Genomic DNA, 17,471 nt, shown 5'->3' with positions numbered 1-17,471 from the left:
CTGTTGCACTGATACAGTACTGATGCAGAATTAAGAAAACTTGCTGCGGAATCACTAACATCCGGAAGCACTCTGAGTTTTCCCTGCAGGCCTCCAATCCAAATACTTGGCTTGAAAGTCCTGACAAGACGACAGCCAAAGTGGCTGTAACTGCAGGATGCCTCCCATCCCTAATACCTGGGTTTAAGTGATTCAGAAGCTGGGGTAGGGGGAAAAAATAAAAGGAACTTACATAACAAATGGCTGCGAGCTCCTGTCTGGTATGGGCCTTTTCTACTAGCCCTTGTGCCTTGACTGGGCTAACTCCATGATCATAGACAGTAAATTTTGTTCCCATAAGGTTGGACCTAGAATCAGGAAACGGAGAGTCAGTGAGATGTTCTATGTGAGACTATGTGACATAATTAGACTGGGTCAGCCTCTCCTGACATTCCCATCTGGGGTTTCCCATCAGCAGCTCAATAAACAGCTCTAGTGAAAGTATCTGTTACACTGAGCCCATAACCTGACCTGGAAAAACATCAAGCCAGGACTCCTCACATAAGTGGCCACAGTCATCGCTCTGAAAGAGATACTGGTACCAAAGGGACAGCCAGGGGTGAACCAAGAGAGGGTGAGGTCACGCTCTGCCTGGCATGGGACTAGATTGCTGCCCTTGGCTCTGACTCAGCAAGAGAAGAACTCCAACCTCTCTTGCAGTACATGAACACAGAAACGTGCACCTGTTGATGGCTTTTATTTGCGGCTCTCACCTCAGTTTTCCAATGAAACTTTCCCCTTCCCGGGATAAATCTGTTGGGTCAATTGAAATGAGATAATTGGATGTTTTGCTCTTTTTCCGTTTTCTCCCTGCAAGAAGGAACGTCTGGAAACACAAAACTTTGGTCATGACAGGAAGCTCTGGAAGAGCCCAGAGGCACAACACTACTTTTGGCCTCCATCCCACTGTCCCTATCACCATTCCCCTGCCCATTAGCTCCCACCTGCTTTGGCAGACTCCTTCTTGCCACTTCCATACCACTGACCTTTCTCTTCAGCCCATGAGCAAACAGCCCCAAATCTCAGCTCTCTTTAGCCCACCCAATGGCTCAGATTTTAAGCACCTTTCCTTCCTAATTTTTAACCAGATACTCATCCCTCTGCTCTTCTTTTACTCCAGCTTTAGTGCACCTTCTTTATACTATTGCTTCCACACCTCCCAATTGCTGCCTTCATACCCTGCGCCCAGATACAGACGTGAACCTCTCCTTCTTTTCACAAGCTTTCTCCTTTCAGCTCCAGGTTCCTTCCCCATTTAAGCACTGCTCCACCACACACCCAAAGGTTTTGTACTAGAAGTTCAGAAGCCCAGGGCTAGAGACTGTGTGCTAGTCCCAATACCTTTCTGTTGTCGTCCCTTTCCAGGTGCATATAGTAGGTGGGGAAGAGGCCTCGGTCCATTCCTTTCTTATCTCTAGTGATTCGACACTTCACTGTAATGCCACGGGGAGCAGGGCGTAATGCAAACTCCTCCAAGTTCTCCACTTCTCCCAGCTGTGCATCTGACTCTGGGGATGCAGTGCAGGAAGCACCTGTGTCCTGTGGGAAGACCTATCCCATCAGCAAAATGAAATCAGGTCAGAGGACCTAGTAACCCAAGAGAAGAATGGCCTGTTGGGTAGAAGGCCCCCATTTGAAGAGGAAAAAGCTCTGTTGGGGAAGGGATGCTGGATCAGAGATCTCTGTGTTTCAAGGAAGGAATGTTCCATTGAGAAGAAGAAATCAGGACAGAAGTTTCTCCTACCCTGGGAGAAGAATACCCCTTTAAGGAAGGAAAAGCTGGGCTAGAGTCCCCAGTAACCAGAGGGTAGAATGGCTTGCTAGGGAGGGGACGCAGGGTGAAAAGCTGTTATAGTCAAAGGGAGAAATGTCCCTTTTAGCATAGCATTTAATCGCTAAGCTTGAAATGTATTGTAAAAAAAGACAGTATGAGGAATAGCACTTTCTGGTCAGCCTTGATCCTGGAGTGGGACAGGCTGCGGAAAACCACAGTATGATGGTATGGCTAAAACCATAAGTGTGTCTATGCTTGCTCAGACTGTATCTAGAGTGGAAATAACTCTCCCCATAGCAGGAGTGAGCACTAGAGGAACAGTGACAACAGTCAAGATGCAGAATATCAAAATGGGACACAGATGGCGGTGGAAGCTAGTGGAGGACTGGATATAAGGTACGGAAGCCAACACCTTGGCTTCCCTCTGGTTTCAGGTCTGAGCACACTGGCTACAGGCTAGGGGCTGGAACTAGCATGTTTTAACACTGAGGTGCTGTAACAGGTGGTCAGCCGCTCTAATGGTCAGAGTTTGGGGCCAGCCAGCTCTATTCATTAATCAGGTGCAGCTGAGGAGGGGAATCACGTGTTCCCTACAGCCAGGCTGTCAGTAAGGAAGGAGAAGTAGGGGAGCAGAAGCATCAAGGAGTTCCCTGGAAGAGGCTGCCAGAGTCCCCTAATCGGGGAGGCTGAGAGAAGCTGCCGGGGGAAAAAACAGGGCGCCAGGGAGAAGTCCTGGAGACAGTGCTTAGCCAAAAGAGCAAGGAAGAATCCTGCAGTAAGTCCTGAAGCGGAAGTGACAGAGAGGCAAAAGAGGAAAAGTCCCTTGGGAAGAGACTTGGTTGTGGGAGTGAGTCCTTTGTGGGCTGGACACAAGTCAGCACCTTACACATGGGCACTAGAAAGCATGGGTCTGAGTCTCATTGAGAACAGTGTTTTCAAGACACTTACTGTAGCAGATTTCTGGCTGGTTGCGGAACTAGGCCTCTCAGATTCAGAATATGGTGAACGAGATCTTGACCTCTTTCCAGCTTCTTCCTCCTCTTCTGTGTCCTCATCGAAATTCAAACTGCCTGAGATCCCTGTCAGAATTCAGGACTAGGTAACCTCTAATGGAAGGTGTTACAAATGCAGGGCATCACCAATTCACATACCCCTCAGTTACCTTCCCTGCTCCTATCCTAACTTTAACCCACAACATACCTGCAATGACTGTTTATATGGAAAAGTAATATTAGGGTAGTAATGATGCCTTTTAACTGTCTTTTGTGCAATAAAGATAAAATGTTCAAACAGGGTGACCGAAAGCTAGGCACCTAAATCCATATTTCCACATCTCTGAAAATCAGACCATTTATTTAGGTACCAAAATAGGAACTCAGTAGCCTAATTTTAGGTACTTATGTTATATGAATTTATTTTTACATATTTCTCTTATGCTCCTTGCTGTAGTTTGTGAGACTGAGTATCTCACCAACATTATGTTACTATGAATTAATCCTTATATTCCTAGTGTGAGTTTTCCTCGTGTGGGGCATTGCTTTCTGAGCCTTGAGATCATATCACTAGTGACACTTTAGTGAAATGAATAAGAAGCTGTCTGGCTTTTATTAATACATACACATGATATACCATACTGCTTAGTTTATACTTTCATTCAGTTAAATATGCCCATGTGTAACAGAAGCTGCTCGCACAATTTTCATTTGAAAATTATGACTGAGCAGATAACATTGTAGCACCAGCCACTTTTGCCTGGTGACAAAACAGTTTTAAACAGAGCATACAGTACATGTGTATTTGCACACCAGCATAAAAGCAAATCTATGTGTAGTTGTTCATTTTGGTTTTATCCTTATTCCACTTGCCTTCAGTGGCTTTTGTCTCCCTCTCTAACACACTGCTTCCTTTACAATTGTTTCACATCTATTTTTTCCACTTACAGTTGTATCTCCCTGAATCTCAGTTAACTTCCATGCAGACAAGAACAGATATTTTAAGAACAGGAAAAAGCAATCCAGCCTAACGTGGTTTATCCAACCCAGTAAGTGTGATGCTTACTAGTTTACATTTAACCCATCCTTCACTATACTCTTCAATTTTACAGATACTTCATAACTGAGTACAGACTGTTTCAACCACCAATTCTCTCCAATTCCTACAGCATCAATGCAATCTAACACATCAAATCAATTCTACAAACACCCTCATCTTTAATATGGAGGTGTAGCCTAAGTAGACTACAGGTCCCTGTTCTTAATGTTTCATCTTTATCCAAGCAACCACACCACAGCTATGTATAGAAGATGATGGAGGTGTGTCCAAGAGAATTCTGGGTGAAGAATAGAGATTACAGTAATATATACAGTAACTGTACAGTAACATGAGTTTGAGATGTTTTGTCCCTATGGGCCACCATAGGATGCCTGTGCACTCTTGACCGGAGACTGTAAAGCAGTGGCCATGGGCCCACACCTGCACAGAGAAATTCCTCATACTCGGGCATACAGGAAGGTACGGACCTACCATCACTCAGTTCCTTCTCAATTGCGAAGCCAGAGAATTTGCAGCAGAGAGTAAGGAGAACAGGAGGTGGATTACCCATAGGGACAAAACATCTCAAAGAACTCAAGTTACTGCACAGGTAAGTAAAGTCTTCTCCTTTGAGATATGTCCCTATGGGTGTACCACCATACGAGACTCCCAAGCAGTAACACAATGTGGAGATTGGTGCTGAGGAGGCAGGAGGAAAATCCAGGGCATATTGGAGGACTGCGTCACCAAACATGTCAGCTCTGGAAGCAGGTAAGATAGGGTAATGCATGGCAAATGTCTGGACAGAGGACCAATTTGAGGTCCTGTAGATTTTTGCTATGGGAACATCTTTCAGGAGCGTAAAAGATGTGGACTGAGCCCTAGTGGAGCGTGCTCTCCCTCTGTGATTGAGACAGTATCATAGCATGTCAAGATGTAACCCGAGACCCACTTTGACAGTCTTTGTGTGGAAATGGCCTGTCTCTTCACCCTTTCAACAAAGGATACAAAGAGTATGGGAGAGGTCCTAAAGGTCTTGGTTCTGTCTAAGTAGAAGGTGAGAGCCCTTCTGATGTTTAGTGTGTGTTGGCTGCTTGCTGTAGTTTGTGAGACTGAGCATCTCACAAACATTATGTTATGAAGAATTTAATCCTTATGTTCCTCTTGTGGGATATTGCTTTCTGAGTCTTGATATCCATATTACTAGTGACTTTAGTGAAATGAATAAAAAGCTGTCTAGCTTTTATTAAAACATGATATACCATACTGCTTAGTTTATACTTTCATTCAGTTAAATATGCCCATGTGTAATAGAAGCTGCTCGCAGAATTTTCATTTGAATAGAAGGTATGGATAGAACTCTTGTAAATAGATTTCCTGATTAATATGGTATTCTGAAAAGACCTTAGGAAGAAAACAAGGATTGGAATGTAGTGTGACCATTTCTATACAGAAGGCAGTGAATGGTGAGTCTACTATGAGCACATTGAGTTCTCCTATTCATCTATCCCAAGTGATAGCCTGGGAGAGGTAGAGGAGAGAACAGGTAGACATTGGTTTAAAGGCATCGAGAAAATTAAGGTCCCATGGAGGAGTGGGGTTCTGCATAGGGGAAAACAAGCTATGTAAGCCTTTAAGTAATCCAGCCATGATAGGATGGGCAAAAACTGAGACCTAGTTCTTAGACCCATTGAGGGCTTCTAAGTGCCTTGGAGGTTGCTGAGTGACCTCTGAGAAGCCAGTCATCCAACTGTGGAAATATTGTGACACCCCACTGAAATACATGGGCCGCTATAGCTGAATGGACCTTTGTAAAGACATTCAGGGCCTATTACAAAACATAGGAAACGCTTGTGGGAGGAGTGGATACCTGCATGAAAACAGGTTTCCTGGAGGTCGAGGGCAATGAACCTTTTGGGGACTATGAAATAGCTGGACTAGAACCCTCTTCTGACAAACTCGTGGGAAACTGGCTTGATTGCCCCCAAGAGCAGGAAAGATTGGACCTCCTGCTTTAAGAGCTCCTCGTGAGAGGGGTCCCTGAAAAAAGACAGGGAAGGGAGGTGGGTGGTGGTTGTGTTGCAATATTCCATGTCACCCACCTCTAATATCCATTTGTCTGAGGCAATGTGCTTCCAGGCAGGCAGGAAGTGGAATATTCAATCACTGGAAGTGGGTGGAATGGTAGAATTGTACAGCAGAGGGGGCAGGGGAGTGATCCTCTTTTGTGAGGTTTGGATCTCCTCCTCAAAGGCTCCAAAGCTCTAAGAAAGCCTGGTGTGGGTGCTACTTGAATGGTCTGAACCCTGTGCAAATTGAGACCTGCTAAAGTGTCTTTTTGTTGAAGGCATATAAATTCCCAGTGACCATAGCACTGCCCTTGAACCTTTAAGGGTGTGGAGTGAGGAGTGTGTGTCTGCACTGAAGAGCTTGAGCCCTTCAAAGGTAAGGTCTTCAGTGGTATTCTGCACCTCTTTCAGGAGTTCAGAAGGCTGGAGCCAAGATACTCTTTGCATATACACAGTAGTAGCCAGGGATCTAGAAGCTGTGTCAGCGGCATCGAGAGTAGCCTGCAAGGAGGCTTTCATGATTAACTGACCCTCAGAGACAAAGGACTGAAATTGGTCTTTTTAGTCTTGTGGCAGGCATTCAATAAAGTGTTGTGAACTTGGAATAACTTAAATAATATTTCACTGTCAAAGCCTGGTAGTTTGCAACACAAAATAGAAGAGCTGATGATGAATAGCTCTTTCTGCCCAGCAGGTCTATTTGTTTGGCCTCTTTGTCCAAAGCAGAGGGTCTGGAGCAAGCTTGATAGTTTCCTTCATTAGCCACATCCACCACCAGGGAATTAGTGATGGGATGGGAGAAGTACTCCATTCCCTTAGCTGTAATACAACATATTTTATTTCCCCGCTTGGGTGGAATAGTGGCAGGTGTTTGCAATAAAGTACATGAAGGCAATAACAGTGCCTCATTAATTGGTAGGGCAATTTTTCCCTGCGGGAATGATATTTAAAATGTCCATCGGGGAATGTTGAGACTCCTGGGCCTCTTCTAGCAGGATCTGGAGGGATTCCATCCCGTGTTTCATTAGCTCCTGGAAAGCTCTAAAGTCATCAGCAGAAGAGGGCAATGGTGGCATTACAACCTCATCTGGGGAGGAGGAGGAGGACTTGGCTGATAAGGGTGAGCTTTCCTCCATCTGTGGCTATTGCTCCTCTTGTACCGAGGGGGCATACGGCACCGAAGGATGGTCTGTCAGTGCCTGTGAATGATGTGGTACTGGTGGGTGTTGGGGTTTCTTTCTAGCTGGTACCCTCTAAAACTGTTCCACAAAGTGCTCCCATGGGTTCCAGTAAGCCCATGCAGGAGGGGGATAGGTGAGGCGTCTCCAAGGATGTTCATATCCCAAAGGTCTAGGGTACCCGGTGGGCTCCACAAGGTCCCCTTCAGTAAATGAACTCAAGAAGAGTGTAACAGTTCCAAGGTAGAGCCCTGTACAGAGACCTCAGAGTCAGAAATATCCTCTGGAATAAAAGGGCCCGGGCATTGGTGATGGTACCAAGTGTTGGAAGTCAAGCTGCAGCTGTCAGTGCAGTACCCAAGAGAGAGATCTAGTACAGCTCCTGTTAAGATTCCTTCCCCACTCTGAACTCTAGCGTACAGATGTGGGGACCTGCATGAAAGACCCCCTAAGCTTATTCTTACCAGCTTAGGTTAAAAACTTCCCCAAGGTACAAACTTTGCCTTGTTCTTGAACAGTATGCTGCCACCACCATGCATCTTAAACAAAGAACAGGGAAGGAGACCACTTGGAGACGTCTTCCCCCCAAATCCCCCCAAGCCCTACACCCCCTTTCCTGGAGAAAGCTTAATAACAATCCTCACCAACTTAATAACAATCCTCACCAATTGGTACAGGTGAACACAGACCCAAACCCTTGGATCTTAACAATGAAAAATCAATCAGGTTCTTAAAAGAAGAATTTTAATTAAAGAAAAAGTAAAAGAATCACCTCTGTAAAATCAGGATGGTAAATACCTTACAGAGTAATCAGATTCAAAACATAGAGAATCCCTCTAGGCAAAACCTTAAGTTACGAAAAGACACAAAAGCAGGAATATCCATTCCCTCCAGCACAGATTATTTTACCAGCCATTGAACAAAAAAACCTAACACATTTTCTAGCTAGATTACTTACTAACTTAACAGGAGTTGGAAGGCTGCATTCCTGATCTGTTCCCGGCAAAAACACCACACAGACAGACCAAACCCTTTGTTCCCGCCCCCCTCCAGATTTGAAAGTATCTTGTCCCCTCATTGGTCATTTTGGGTCAGGTGCCAGCGAGATTACCTTAGCTTCTTAACCCTTTACAGGTGAAAGGGTTTTGCCTCTGGCCAGGAAGGATTTTATAGCACTGTATGCAGAAAGGTAGTTACCCTTCCCTTTATATTTATGACAGCTCCTTAGTAAGGGAGACCCTGGTTTATCCAAAATGAGAAGATCCTCCAGAGAAAAGAATCTCGAGCGTGGTCAAGAGCTATGATAGCCAATGGTGCTGGAACTGGGATGTGGATCGGTGCCAAGGAGGAATTGGTGCATGCAGTACTGGCAAAGCTGACAGAACAGCTTCTTTGACACTGGAGCTGTAAGACATGATGGTACCGGAGTGCAGGTAGAAGCCCTGTGTACATCAAGGGGCTGAGAGGTGCTGGATGGTACTGATGTAGGAGCCACTCTGTGCATGGAAGACTTTTCTGCACACAACGTCTTATGTGGTACTGTAGTGGGGCAGTTGCCCCACTTTGGCAGACAAAGGGTTAATAGCAGCCCTTGGAGCGGATGCGCAGAACGCAGCCAATCATAGAAGGCTTAGAAGCAGCCAATCAGGGCCAGGCTGGGCCCTATATGAAGGCTGCAAAGCAGAAGAGACAGGAGTCTCTCCCTGACAAGCAAGGGAGGAGTACTGGCTCCCAGGGCTAGCACCTTAGATAGAGCAGCGCTGGGCAGACTCAGGGGAGCAGAGGGAAAGCTCCAGCCTGATACCTTCCAGGCTGCGGCCCCTGCTAAAAAAGGCCGAGAAGGTGCAAGAGCCAAAGGGAAGTGGCCCAGGGAGCATGAGCAGTGGAGGGGAGAGAAGGAGGTCAGCACATGGCTACCGCCAGAGAGTCCCCGGGCCAGGACCCAGAGTAGTGGACGGACCTGGGTCCTCCTCCTTCCCCCTTCCACTACACCTGGCCATAGAGGAGCATGGCCTGATACAGACTGTGGCTTGCCCGAGGCAAGAGGCTAGACTTTGCACCTGCCTTCATGGCCAACTGCAGCTCCAGACTGAGGACTGTGGATACCCCCGGAAGGGGAGAGAACCGAGTGGGGCACAGCTGGAGGGCTGTGTCCAGAAGAGGATGACGCAAGCCAGGGAGCAATGCGGGTCCCAGACAGCACTGCCGAGCAGAACAGGTGAGACACCACCTGCAGAGGGTGCTCCACAGCTGGACAGAACTAATTCCCGGAGCAACCAGTAGGAGGCACCATGGTGGTGAGTGTGCAACCCGTCACAGGTACGAATGCTTTGGTACTGATTTCAGTCTGAGACGCCAAGTGAAACTGGTACCAAGGTGTCGGTACTACATAAGAAGAGGGGAAGGTAACCCCTTAGGGGACTCAAGGTGTCCCAGGACTGAGATTTATGGGGTGACCTACCACTCTTCGTTTCCCTGGTAAGGGAAAGAGTCTTCTTTTCTTAGAAATCACTATCTCTGGGGTGCTGCCAAGGTTCCAGCAGTCACCTGAGCTGCTGAGACTGATGTGCAAGTGGGGAAGCAGACCCCTCAGAAGCTAAGGAGTGTTCCATTTTTACACCTGCCTTTAAACCCTGAGCAGACCTTGCCCTTTGATGGGAAGTGAGTCTCTGAGACACCAGAGACAACTAGAATTACTGTTGCATGGGCAGGGCTTAAACCACAGTGTCTTTGGCATAATCTGGTGCCAATGTACTAAACTAGAAGTCCTGGAGGGGGGAGGGAAGAGACCTCCCTTTGAAACCACAACTGTTCTGAAATTAAATAAACAACAAACTAAGTAAATAACTAAATGAAAAATTCACAGAAAGTGAGAAAGGTGGGAAGCTGTAGAACAGTAGACACTAAGGCTATCTCTACACTACCACCGGATCAACACTCCGGCAATCAATGCACTGGGGGGGGGTCAATTTAGCGGGTCTAATGACTCGCTAAATCACTCTCAGGTCGACCCTGGTACTCCACCCTGAATGAGAAGAGTAAGGTAAGTCGACGGGAGACACTCTCCCATCAACCCAGTGCTGTGCAGACACCACAGAAAGCCGACCTAAGCTCCGTCAACTCCAGCTACGTTATTCATGTAGCTGGAGTTGCATAATTTAGGTCAATTTACCACAGTAGTGTGGACATCACCCAAGTTTTGCTCCATCTCAAGCCACAGATGGGTTTAGAGATAAATGAGTGGCAGTGGGTCCGCACCTCCCTACATGACCTTATATGGGAGCATGAGGAGTTATTCTGTGCAGGCTCAGGCCTGCAAATGCTGCTTTACTGTCTCCGGTCAACAGTGCACAGCACCCACAGGGCATATACTCAAATAAGAACTGAGAGGGAACTTCTGTAAGCTTCCTGGGATTTATACTTGGAGTCACACCACTTTATTTTGTGATCCTACCTGATTTCTTGTGGTAAGCAGGGTTAGGAGTGGGAAAGTGCAGAAAGTGCTGAAGTACCTAGTTTTGTTGATCCTGTAAATTGCATTCTTCCCTATGACTCAATATTACACTAATGTCCCAGTATGGTATTGCACATACAAAGCATTGCTGGAGGTGCTGTGTTTTGGATGAGATCTAAAGCTAAGTTCCTGACTACTTGTCAATAAACATCCCAAGGCACATTTTGAAAGAGGAAAGGCGTTAACCCCGGTGTTCTGGCCAAATTCTAATCTGTGTACTTACATTCTGCCTTCCTAAATTTCCCGTGTAATTTCAATCAGTTATTCTCTTGCACTTCCTGTCCTAACTCTTGTGTAATGTTGCTGTTCATGGATAAACAACAGTTGCTTCTGAGTGGTGGATGACACGATCCTTACAAATTACTACATAACTCAAAGGTTAAATCCTTTGGGAACCTTTTAGATGACAGGTACCACAAGGTAATGTAAACTGTGCATCAAACAACACAGTATTCATTTTTATTTCACTGCAAAATGTTTAGACAGCATGCAACTAACAGACTTCCTGCAGTACTGGCAGGGATGTGATACAATTGGCAACAGTGGACGCTCTGATGAGAAACTGCTCAACGGGACACAGTATTTGACAATAAACCTTTATGCATATTTTCTGTAACAGCTGTTTGGGATATCCTCTGAATCAGGAAGAGCACCTTTCCTGCAGGTCTCCTGAGCAGTTAAGTAATTACTGCATTGTTGGCTGGCAGTGGAGGTTTCTAATACTTAAGAACTATATTGTGTTGTTATAATATTAACAGATAGGTACATGGAATAAAAATGTCCTGGACTCTGGCAAAACCAAGAGAGGCAATTTGTGATTACTTCCTTTGGAAAGACCAGAAATTATATGGAATTTCTGTAATCTCTTAAAACATGATAGGTATGCCAGTTACTATTAGCATTTTAGACAAGGGAATGACAGTTACTCATCCGTCAATGTATGTTCTAGAAATTGCTGGCTGCCTTTGTGTATGGAAGCTCACATGCACACTTGTATTGTGAGATGATTCCTGACAGACCCCTGTTCAAACCCTGCATATAGCCAACTCTCACCTCGTTTCTGTAGGATTTCTTGCAGATCCGGCTTGGCAGCTCTATCTATGAGAGTCTCTTCATCATTGTCCTGATCTGCATCATCTTCTGTTGTGGAAGATCCTACAGAGAGGATTTGGAGTTTGGTCCCTAAGTCTTGAACTTCTGGCTTCAGGAAGGCAGCTGGGCCATCAATGCCTGCAAGCAAAAGTGAAACAGAATGGAGAAATCTCACAGTTTTTGTAACTGGCTGACTGTGTTAAGCATCACAAGAAGGCACCTAATTTCACCTCTCCCCACTCAAACACCCTTTTAGAACACTGATGCAGCTGAGTGCCCAGACATTTTCCACAAGGGGAGGAAAAAAGGCCGTCTTCCCAAAGAAGCACTTTACAGGATTCTGAGTCAGGAGACCTACATTCTAAATCTGGCTCTGACAGACTTCCCGTGTTACCTTGGGAAAGTCACATTAACCTCTCCAAGCCTCAGTTTCCCCATCCCTAAATGGGGATGATGATACTTCTATTGTCACAAGGGGTTATGAGTTTAAATTAATTGATGTTTGTAAAGCACATTGAAACTCCTAGATTTTATTTTTTTTATGGGCAACCATTTTAAGCCTTTACTGTCCACAGTAGTCATCTTCTTTGTTAATCACCTTGATGTTAGTCTATGGGTATGTCTACACTATGAAATTAGGTCAAATTTATAGCAGTCGGTTTTGTAGAAAGTGTTTTTATACAGTTGATTGTGTGTGTCCCCACACAAATGCTCTAAGTGCATGTAGTCGGTGGAGTGTGTCCACAGTACCAAGGCAACCATCGACTTCCGGAGCACTGCACTGTGGGTAGCTATCCAACAGGGGAGGGATAGCTCAGTGGCTTGAGCTTTGGCCTGCTAAACCCAGGGTTGTGAGTTCAATCCTTGAGGGGGCCATTTAAGGATCAGGGCAATAATTGGGGATTGGTCCTGCTTTGAGCAGGGGTTTGGACTAGATGACCTCCTGAGGTCCCTTCCAACCCTGATATTCTATGATAATAACATTAACAGGGATGACGTTAAGTGAAGAGAGTTCCTGCAGTCTCCGCTGCCCATTTGAATTCTGGGTAGAAATCCCAGTACCTGATGGGGCTAAAACATTGTCACGGGTGGTTCTGGGTACATATTGTCAGGCCCCCCTTCCCTCCCTCCCTCCGTGAAAGCAAGGGCAGACAATCGTTTTGCGCCTTTTTTCTTGAGTTACCTGTGCAGACGCCATATCATGGCAAGCATGGAGCCCACTCAGCTAACCATCACTGTATGTCTCCTGGGTGCTGGCAGACGCTGTACTGCATTGCTACACAGCAGCAGTTTATTGCCTTTTGGCAGCAGACAGTGCAGTATGACTGGTAGCCGGTGTCGACGTAGTCCTGGGTCCTCTTTTAACAGACCTCGATGAGGTCAGGGGTGCCTGGGCAAACATGGGAGTGACTCAGCCAAGTCATTCCCCTTTTAAGTTTCATTTCATGGCGATTCAGTCCTACGGGCAGTGCACTGTCTTTTAACCTCCAGGCAGCAGAAGATGATGGCTAGTCGTCATACTGCACCGTCTTCTGCCGAGCACCCAGGAGATGACGATGGCTAGTGGTCGTACTGCACAGTCTGCTGCCAGCAAGATATATAAAGATAGATGAAGTGGATCAAAACAAGAAATAGACCAGATTTGTTTTGTACTCATTTTCTCCTCCCTCCCCCTGTGAAATCAACGGCCTGCTAAACCCAGTTTTGAGTTCTATCCTTGAGGGGGCCATTCTGTTTCTCACAAAGCCACCCCCTTTGTTGATTTTAATTCCCTGTAAGCCAACCCTGTAAGCCATGTTGTCAGTCGCCCCTCCCTCCGTCAGAGCAATGGCAGACAATCGTTCCGCGCCTTTTTTCTGTGCAGACGCCATACCACAGCAAGCATGGAGCCCGCTCAGATCACTTTGGCAATCAGGAGCACATTAAACACCACACGCATTATCCAGCAGTATATGCAGCATCAGAACCTGGCAAAGCGAAACCAGGCGAGTAGGCGATGTCAGTGCGGTGACGAGTGTGATGAGGACACTGACACAGGCTTCTCTCAAAGCATGGGCCCTGGCAATGCAGGCATCATGGTGCTAATGGGGCAGGTTCGTGCTGTGGAACGCCGATTCTGGGCCTGGGAAACAAGCACAGACTGGTGGGACCGCATAGTGTTGCGGGTCTGGGACAATTCCCAGTGGCTGCAAAACTTTTGCATGCGTAAGGGCACTTTCATGGAACTTTGACTTGCTTTCCCCTGCCCTGAGGCACATGAATACCAAGATGAGAGCAGCCATCACAGCTGAGAAGCGAGTGGCGATAGCCCTGTGGAAGCTTGCAACGCCAGACAGCTACCGGTCAGTTGGGAATCAATTTGGAGTGGGCAAATCTACTGTGGGGGCTGCTGTGATACAAGTAGCCAACGCAATCAAAGATCTGCTGATATCAAGTGTCGATCACTGCTTGCAGAGGCAATAAAATCATTGTTGCTTCACATTCATGAAATGCATGAATTTATTTATTTGCATTTATTAATTCATCACACAAATAGGGGGATAACTACCACAGTAGCCCAGGAGGGATGGTGGAGGAGAGAAGCACCAGGAGGGGTGGTAGAGGAGGGAAGGACAAGACCACACAGCACTTTAAAAGTTTAAAACTTATTGAATGCCAGCCTTCTGTTGCTTGGGCAATCCTCTGGGGTGGAGTGGCTGGGTGGCCGGAGGCCTCCCCACCGCGTTCTTGGGTGTCTGGGTGAGGAGGCTATGGAACTTGGGAGGAGGGCGGTTGGTTACACAGGGGCTGTAGTGGCGCTCTGTGCTCCAGCTGCCTTTCCTGCAGCTCAACCATATGCTGGAGTATATTGGTTTGATCCTCCAGAAGCCTCAGCATTGAATCCTGCCTCCTCTCATCACGCTGCCGCCAGCTTTCAGCTTCAGCCCTCTCTTCAGCCCCCCACCTCACCTCCCGGTCATTCTGTGCTTTCCTGCACTCTGACATTGTCTGCCTCCATGCAATCGTCTGTGCTCTCTCAGTGTGGGAGGACAGCATGAGCTCAGAGAACATTTCATCGCGAGTGCGTTTTTTTCACCTTCTAATCTTCGCTAGTCTCTGGGAAGGAGAAGATCCTGTGATCCTTGAAACACATGCAGCTAATGGAGGAAAGAAAAAGGGACAGTGGTATTTAAAAAGACACATTTTCTAGAACAATGGCTACACTCTTTCACGGTAAACCTTGCTGTTAACATTACATACATAGCACATGTGCTTTCGTTCCAAGGTCGCATTTTGCCTCCCCGCACTGTGTGGCTAGCTCCTCATCCCTCCCCCCTCCCCGTGGCTAACAGCGGGGAACATTTCTGTTCAGCTACAGGCAAACAGCCCAGCAGGAACGGGCACCTCTGAATGTCTCCTTAAGAAAAGCACCCTCTTTCAACCAGGTGACCATGAATGATATCTCACTCTCCTGAGGATAACAGAGAGAGAGAAAGAACGGATGTTGTTTGAATGCCAGCAAACATACACTGCAATGCTTTGTTCTACAATGATTCCCGAGTACATGCTACTGGCCTGGAGTGGTAAAGTGTCCTACCATGGTGGACGGAATAAGGCTTCCCTCTCCCCAGAAACTTTTTGCAAAGGCTTTAGGAGTACATCCAGGAGAGCCGTGAATGCCAGGGCAAATTAATCATTAAACATGCTTGCTTTTAAACCATGTATAGTATTTTAAAAGGTACACTCACCAGAGGTCCCTTCTCCGCCTGGCGGGTCCGGGAGGCAGCCTTGGGTGGGTTCGGGGGGTACTGGCTCCAGGTCCAGGGTGAGAAACAGTTCCTGGCTGTCATGAAAACCAGTTTCTCCGCTTGCTTGCTGTGAGCCATCTACCACCTCATCATCATCATCATCATCATCATCTTCCTTGTCCCCAAAACCTGCTTATGTGTTGCCTCCATCTCCATTGAAGGAGTCAAACAACATGGTTGGGGTAGTGGTGGCTGAACCCCCTAAAATGGCATGCAGCTCATCATAGAAGCGGCATGTTTTGGGCTCTGATCTGGAGCGGCCGTTTGCCTCTCTGGTTTTCTGGTAGGCTTGCCTCAGCTCCTTAAGTTTCACACGGCACTGCTTCTGGTCCCTATTATGCCCTTTGTCCTTCATGCCCTGGGAGATTTTGACAAATGTTTTGGCATTTCGAAAACTGGAACGTAGTTCTGATAGCACAGATTCCTCTCCCCATACAGCGATCAGATCCCGTACCTCCCGTTCGGTCCATACTGGAGCTCTTTTGCGATTCTGGAACTCCATCACGGTCACCTCTGCTGATGAGCTCTGCATGGTCACCTGCAGTTTGCCACGCTGGCCAAACAGGAAATTAAATTCAAAAGTTCGCGAGCCTTTTCCTGTCTATGTGGCCAGTGCATCTGAGTTGAGAGTGCTGTCCAGGGTGGTCACAGTGGAGCATTCTGGGATAGCTCCTGAAGGCCAATACCGTTGAATTGTGTCCACAGTACCCCAAATTCGACCCGGCAAGGCCGATTTCAGTGCTAATCCCCTTGTCGGGGGTGGAGTAAGGAAATTGATTTTAAGATCCCTTTAAGTCAAAAAAAAAGGGCTTCGTCGTGTGGACGGGTGCAGGGTTAAATCGATTTAATGCTGCTAAATTCGACCTCAACTCCTAGTGTAGACCAAGGCTAAGAATACTCTGCTACGTAAGTCACAGTAAACTAGGGGGTGTTCACAGCTGTAGACAAGATACCAAAGTATATGTAGCTGCCACGTGGGTTTCTGGTGGAACCAACGTACACAAGGTTAACCATATAAAGCAGCTGTGATACTGCAGTTCTTGTCACAGACACTTTACACAGAGGGTGCACTATGTGCCTGGGATATGGGAGAGTGAAGGTTGTTTGGGGTACCTTAACTCTGCATTTCCAAACCATCTAGAATTTGTTTTAAGTGCAGTCTTCGGTTTGGATTTCTTGGTTTTCTGCTGTTTTTTGTATTTTAAAACTACAGTGGTTTACTCAGATGTTTTACCTTTGGGTTACTGACACATTTACAATCTTCACTCCATTTTAAAGATTCTTGGTCTGAAAGTATACAAGCAGCTTCAAGGTCAGGGAAGCTTTCCAATTTTCATCCCTCTGACTTCTGTAGTATCTAGCTTCCTGATTCAGGGGTGTTTTTATTCTCTCCTGTCTCATTTCAGAAGCACGCTCTCCAACCAGAAAGTTTCTCACAATCTGCTTTCTCCCAGTTAATTCTAAGCAGGCTATCAGTCCAGCAAATGCTACAGCTGAAGTCTCCTCTCACTCCTCTCCCAATCTGCAGCCACTGATCCACAGAACAGGAAAGAGATTTAAAGAGATGGGCTGCTAGGAGACAATATATTTCTAGGAGCAACCACTAAGTTCATTTTTATCCTTTTTAGCTCATGGTATCCCTTTAATGTGCATCACAAAACCCCAAGACACACCCTGCTACCTCCCTGATAGTTTGCCAGAATCCTGGCTCTCGTGGTACTTTTCCGATACTTTCCCAGGATTGTGGGGTTTTCCCTGTCACCTCCTATGCCCCATCATGTGTGGGGCTCCCTGGCCTGTGAGCTCATCACACTCTCTTGCTAGGTCACTGTTCCCAATGGTTCTTGCCACTATTTCACTGTCATGCTGTGAGACTACTGAGCTCTTGCCATTGGCTCCTTGCTTTCTCAGTGCCTATAGCTTTCCTTACTACCAACACTTTGCTGCTATGTTGCTGTCACCTCCCTGCCATATGCAGGGCCCACT

The 17,471-nt window shown here is 46.6% G+C and overlaps 1 protein-coding gene across 1 annotated transcript in view; it reads right to left on the bottom strand.

Annotated features, from left to right (window-relative positions):
• The window catches only part of TULP3 (TUB like protein 3), a 79,118-nt gene that overhangs the window by 10,833 nt on the left and 50,814 nt on the right, over positions 1–17,471 (bottom strand). The window contains exons 4-8 of the mRNA XM_084633928.1: positions 11,659–11,835; positions 2,762–2,892; positions 1,381–1,578; positions 753–865; positions 233–347 (exon numbers count right to left, since the gene is read on the bottom strand). Coding sequence (XP_084490054.1) covers positions 233–347; positions 753–865; positions 1,381–1,578; positions 2,762–2,892; positions 11,659–11,835 — 734 coding nt within the window. The remainder of the gene's footprint in view (positions 1–232; positions 348–752; positions 866–1,380; positions 1,579–2,761; positions 2,893–11,658; positions 11,836–17,471) is intronic.

Source organism: Lepidochelys olivacea (assembly GCF_965140295.1).
Source record: "Lepidochelys olivacea isolate rLepOli2 genome assembly, chromosome: 1".
Classification (NCBI taxonomy): Eukaryota; Metazoa; Chordata; order Testudines; family Cheloniidae; genus Lepidochelys; species Lepidochelys olivacea.
Note: the sequence above shows the minus strand (reverse complement) of the source record. Positions and strands in the feature narration are given on the sequence as shown.